At 36.7% G+C, this 5,778-nt stretch overlaps 1 protein-coding gene across 1 annotated transcript; it reads left to right on the plus strand.

Moving 5' to 3' along the window:
* Positions 1-233: 233 nt before the first annotated feature.
* Positions 234-5,546, plus strand: LOC137408889 (uncharacterized). Its single transcript, XM_068095499.1, has 7 exons — positions 234-383; positions 735-830; positions 1,049-1,237; positions 1,518-1,580; positions 1,713-1,923; positions 4,174-4,309; positions 5,184-5,546. The coding sequence occupies exons 1-7, from the start codon at positions 285-287 to the stop codon at positions 5,299-5,301; spliced, it is 912 nt and encodes a 303-aa protein (XP_067951600.1). The 5' UTR covers positions 234-284; the 3' UTR covers positions 5,302-5,546.
* The last annotated feature ends 232 nt before the right edge of the window (positions 5,547-5,778 follow it).

The following is a 5,778-nucleotide window of genomic DNA, read 5'->3' on the forward strand; positions in this document are numbered from 1 at the left end:
CTTCAGCAACAACTAAATATGGCTTCAATGATAATCTAATGAGAGGTCAGTCGATATGTAGCCTGTAATCATAGCGTGTATATAGGCTCATAAATATATACGACTTGCGCCAAATATGTGCTTTCTTCGATGTATGAAAGCGCGAACTATGCTGGATAGAAGTAATAATATTAATCGCCACACACATTAACACGAGGTCGTTTCCAATAACAACCTCTGCGACAGTCAAAGGATTATCATTCTATAACATTGAAAACAACGTGCCAACGAAGATTTCTGCAACTATGAGAGCTGAAGTGGCGGTAACAAACAGCAAAGTACACCTAGAGGTTTACGGACTTCTTTCAGACTTGAAATATCAAGTGTCACGATGTTGTGCAGAGGTAAAAAACATATGTCACATACTTCTATATTGGTGGATATAGGTACATATATCACTGGTCAGCTCTAATTCACTGTTTACCTAATGAGATTACATCGTCTTACGTATAGCCTGCCAAAACACATTTTATGAAGATTAGCTAGGAGTCTACCGAACAGTTACACAAACGAGACACAGAAGTTTACTATTCGTAAAAGGTGTTAGTAAGATAATAAAAAGGCATCACTGTGACCAAACCTAAAAGTGATACAATCAGAATGTGCAGTTATAGCAAGCAACCTAATTTACTGCAGAACATAATATAATAATTTAATTATTATCATTATAATATAATGTGCAATCAATGTTACAGGATTTATTTGAAAAAGATCCAATCACGTTCGAGAAACCTTCAATTCATGGAATGCTTGAATTTCAATGGAATGAATTTCTCAATGCTCAGAAACGAGTAAGTTCATAAGCTACATGCTTGCAGTGGATGCAACTCACTAGTAATTTTTATGTTTGCTTAAATTTGATGGATGTTAAAGCTGCTTGAGTCAAACCTACCCTATTCTTTCAAGCTGCTTTTTGCCATGGCAATTCATCGGGTAGAATACTTTCAGCAAATTTTAGTTATTGCGACATGCTCTTGGAAAAAGCTAAGGTATTCCTTTTAAACTATAGAAACTAAAAGGAGAAACATGGGTATTCGAAGGTCTCTCTATGATATTTTGCAATGGCAAGTTAATTGGTGGTCCTACTGAGTTCATGCTGTGGGCGGAGACAACACACAATTATGAGCTCTTCAGACCAATGTCGTTGTACCAGACTTTAGCCGAACAGCAATATGCAAATCATATGAACAAGGAAGGGGTGAGTTATCATTTCAATACACGTGAAACTAGCTGATGCTTCACATGAATGTCTCATATTACAGTTTTACTCATCTGTGTCAAGGCTGGCACTTTTACTGCTAAGCATCCCATTGCTGCTAGTTCACCTTGTAGAACTTTGAATTTTTCAAAATGTTTAATAGACTCTTTAGTAAGTTAGTATTAAACACTGTAAATGTTAATCTTCATTTCAACATTTTAGTGACATTGTAGGTTTAAGGCTTTTGAGCGTAAACTTTGATGGATTTTTTCAATTTTAGAGGGTTCACTGTTACATGTTTGTTTCCATTGATGGAGAGCCCGCAGGACGACTCCTTATAGAGGTACAGACACATAAAATTTTAGTAATGTATGAAAATTTTTAGTAAATGTTTGCACCAGGGACTCATGATATAATATGGAATCAGAGTTTACTGCAGAATACTAACCCGTGCTGTGGTTATTCCATTTGGCAGTTATTTTCGGATAAAGTTCCCAAAACCTGTGAGAATTTTCGCGCCTTGTGCACAGGAGAGAAAGGAAAGTCAGAAACGAGTGACTACCCTCTGCATTACCAAAACACATTGCTTCACCGAATTGTACCAAAAGGGTGGATCCAGGGAGGAGACATATGGGTTCCTCATAAGGGTAACGGAGGAGAGTCTGTTTACGGTCCTGTCTTTGAAGGTAAATAAAAGTAAAATATTACTATAGTCACTGTACTTAGACAATCTGATCTGTATATTCACTGATTTGACTTTAGTATTGTTATTGGTTGTCAACTTGCAGTACATTTTGTCCAGCAGTTTTAGGTAGATGCGCTGTCTGCCGTCAGTCACCTATTATTGTTTGTTGTTTTTATGCTGTCTTAGTGTTTATTACAATCAGTATGTAGAGCCATGTGTACAGAGCCGACCTATGATTTTCATACACTTTAACTTTAGCTCTCAATACGCCTGATCAACTTGAATATTACTAGGTTACGTACCATTTTAGTTTTGAAAATGTAAACTTTTAAAATGTACCTCACTTAATTAGCTAGACATCAACAAAAGTTAATTGGTGTCGATTTTCTCTCTCAAGAAGATGTGTCAAATTCTTTGAAGTTTTCTCAAATAGTTGACATTTCTATTTCCCTAGCAGTATGAATTCAGCCTATTTCCCTAGCAGTATGAAATCAGTCTATTTCCCTAGCAGTATGAATTCAGTCTATTTCCTTAGCAGTATGAATTCAGTCTATTTCCCTAGCAGTATGAATTCAGTCTATTTCCCTAGCAGTATGTCTATGTCTATGCAGTATGAATTCAGTATATTTCCCTAGCAGTATGAATTCAGTCTATTTCCCTAGCAGTATGAATTCAGTCTATTTCCCTAGCAGTATGTCTATGTCTATGTAGTATGTCTATGAATTCAGTCACTTGTAACATTTATTTTAATCAGTCAGTCGCTCAAAATAGATTTTAGTGAGAAAATGTTTATATTTAACACTGCTTAGCAATGTAACAGCAAGAGCCTTACTTTTAAAGACTAGTAAATAAGAACAACAGATACAGGAGATTCTGATCATTAAAATCACACCAAGTTTCTATACTCTTGTCCATTTGAATATAACCTCTAAATGTTTATATATCTTTCAGAAATAATAAATTATAGTCGGTGTTTTCATACTTTTGCAAACGACTGTAGATCATCTGCATTCATTAAAGCTAGTAAAGGGCATACTATCAAGTACTAGTAGAGTGTGTACTATCTAGTACTAGTAGAGTGCGTACTCTCCAGTACTAGTAGAGTGTGTACTATCAAGTACTAGTGGAATGTGTACTATCAAGTACTAGTAGAGTGCGTACTATCAGGTACGAGTAGAGTGCGTACTATCAAGTACTAGTGGAGTGCGTACTATCAAGTACTAGTGGAGTGCGTACTATCAGGTACTAGTGGAGTGTGTACTATCAAGTACTAGTAGAGTGCGTACTATCGGGTACGAATAGAGTGCGTACTATCAAGTACCAGTGGAGTGCGTACTATCAAGTACTAGTGGAGTGCGTACTATCAGGTACTAGTAGAGTGCGTACTATCAAGTACTAGTGGAGTGCGTACTATCAGGTACTAGTAGAGTGCGTACTATCAAGTACTAGTAGAGTGAGTAATATCAAGTACTAGTAGAGTGCGTACTGTCAGGTACGAGTAGAGTGAGTACTATCAAGTACTAGTGGAGTGCGTACTATCAAGTACTAGTGGAGTGCGTACTATCAAGTACTAGTGGAGTGCGTACTATCAGGTACTAGTAGAGTGCATACTATCAAGTACTAGTAGAGTGAGTAATATCAAGTACTAGTAGAGTGCGTACTGTCAGGTACGAGTAGAGTGAGTACTATCAAGTACTAGTGGAGTGCGTACTATCAAGTACTAGTGGAGTGCGTACTATCAGGTACTAGTAGAGTGCATACTATCAAGTACTAGTGGAGTGTGTACTATCAAGTACTAGTAGAGTGCGTACTATCAGGTACTAGTAGAGTGCGTACTATTAGGTACGAGTAGAGTGCGTACTATTAAGTACTAGTGGAGTGCGTACTATTAAGTACTAGTGGAGTGCGTACTATCAGGTACTAGTAGAGTGCATACTATCAAGTACTAGTAGAGTGAGTAATATCAAGTACTAGTAGAGTGTGTACTATCAGGTACTAGTAGAGTGAGTATTATCAAGTACTAGTAGAGTGCGTACTATCCAGTACTAGTAGAGTGAGTACTATCAAGTACTAGTAGAGCACGTACTATCCAGTACTAGTAGAGTGTGTACTATCCAGTACTAGTAGAGTGCGTACTATCAAGTACGAGTAGAGTGCGTACTATCAAGTACTAGTAGAGTGCGTACTATCCAGTACTAGTAGAGTGTGTACTATCAAGTACTAACCCGCACTTGTACAATATTTCATATAGATGAGTCATTTATGATTCCACACAATGCAAGGGGAATAGTAGGAATGGCTAACAAAGGGCGCCACACCAACGCTTCACAGTTCTACATCTGTTTACAACCAACACCGTGGATGGACACCAAATATGTTGCTTTTGGGTAAGAGAGCAGGAGCACCTGCCAGGGTATATTTAGCTATAAAGAAGTTAAATCTTTTTTATCGTGTTTAGAAGCCAATGCTAACGCTATACGGCTCAGTTGTTTTGGAATTCAACTTTTATGATGTTTTGTAATGCAAATATGTTTAGATTTTATATGAATTAAATGCAGAAGAGATTTATTTACATAATTCATATATAGGGCAAGTTTATGCTCAGCCGCAACCTTGACCTATATTAACCTCCAGTGCAGTAATCGTTAAGTACGGTTCTAGTTGTTGCGTTAAATCAATGTTGTTCAAGGTTGACTTGCAACAAAATTCACATTACAGTTATTTGATATCAAAAGATTCACCATGTCGTACTCTGTTGTGTTGTAGGTGCAAAATATGTGGAAATGTGATGACAAGCTCTTAAAAGCTAAAAATGAAAAGCCGCCGTAGATTGGAGTCTCTTTTTTTCTCTGATGTAGTCATGAGATTTGGTTATTGTCTTGTCACGTGATGTTCTCACGTGATTGAAACGCCAATTGAAACTCAATTGAAACGCCAATAAAAAGCTCAATATAAACTTATCGTAGCACTAGTTTATGCCAAACACTTCGGGTGGCTCTCGTGTGGCTGCGATTAACTGTTCGTTTTTGAGCTTTTAAGAGCTTGTAATCACATTTCCACATATTTGGCACCTACAACACAGCAGAGTAAGACATGGTGAATTTTTTCATATCAAATAACTGTCATGTGAATTTCGTTGCAAGTCAACCTTTAACATAACACATCATCTAACACACTATAATGAAGACAAAACTTTATAAGTTTTTTTACCTGGTGCTCTCGTTGACTAAACCTTGAAAGTTTTATATATTTTTTTCACAGACAAATAGTAGAGGGAACAGAAACTCTAGAGAAGATGGAGAAAGTACAAAAATTCAATGAAAGACCAATGAAAGACATTAAAATAATAGAATGTGGAGTCCAGGAGTATGTATTCTGAGCCCAGTATTGCCTTTTTCTCAGATCTTCATTACAAATATAAGATAAACATTTGTATATGCCCATGTACAAACATTTAGCATCAAGTTGAAGCAATGAAAACCAATGTTCCGTGCACAGAATATCTTTATGCTGTACCAGAATCCAGAAGTTGGTTTCTTTAGACATATTGCTTATGAATAGCAAATGTTTTATCAACAGAAATGGTGTTGAATATATTTGTAATATATATGCATTAGCTTTAACTGCTACTAATACACAGATTTTAAATGCGGTGAATGAATTAAGTAGCTAGTCAAGAGTTGATTGATTCACTCTCGAAGGTATCATCAGTAAGTGATGCTGCAGAAGAACTAATTATACAGTTAATAGTTAGCGGGGTAATAGTACTACTGCCAGAGTCTAGCAGATCAGTTAAGTTAGAGAGAGTTGCTGAACAACTTCCATCATTTGCTGTCACTGTTTTACTGTATGTATT

Source organism: Watersipora subatra, chromosome 11 (assembly GCF_963576615.1).
Source record: "Watersipora subatra chromosome 11, tzWatSuba1.1, whole genome shotgun sequence".
NCBI classification, from domain to species: Eukaryota; Metazoa; Bryozoa; class Gymnolaemata; order Cheilostomatida; family Watersiporidae; genus Watersipora; species Watersipora subatra.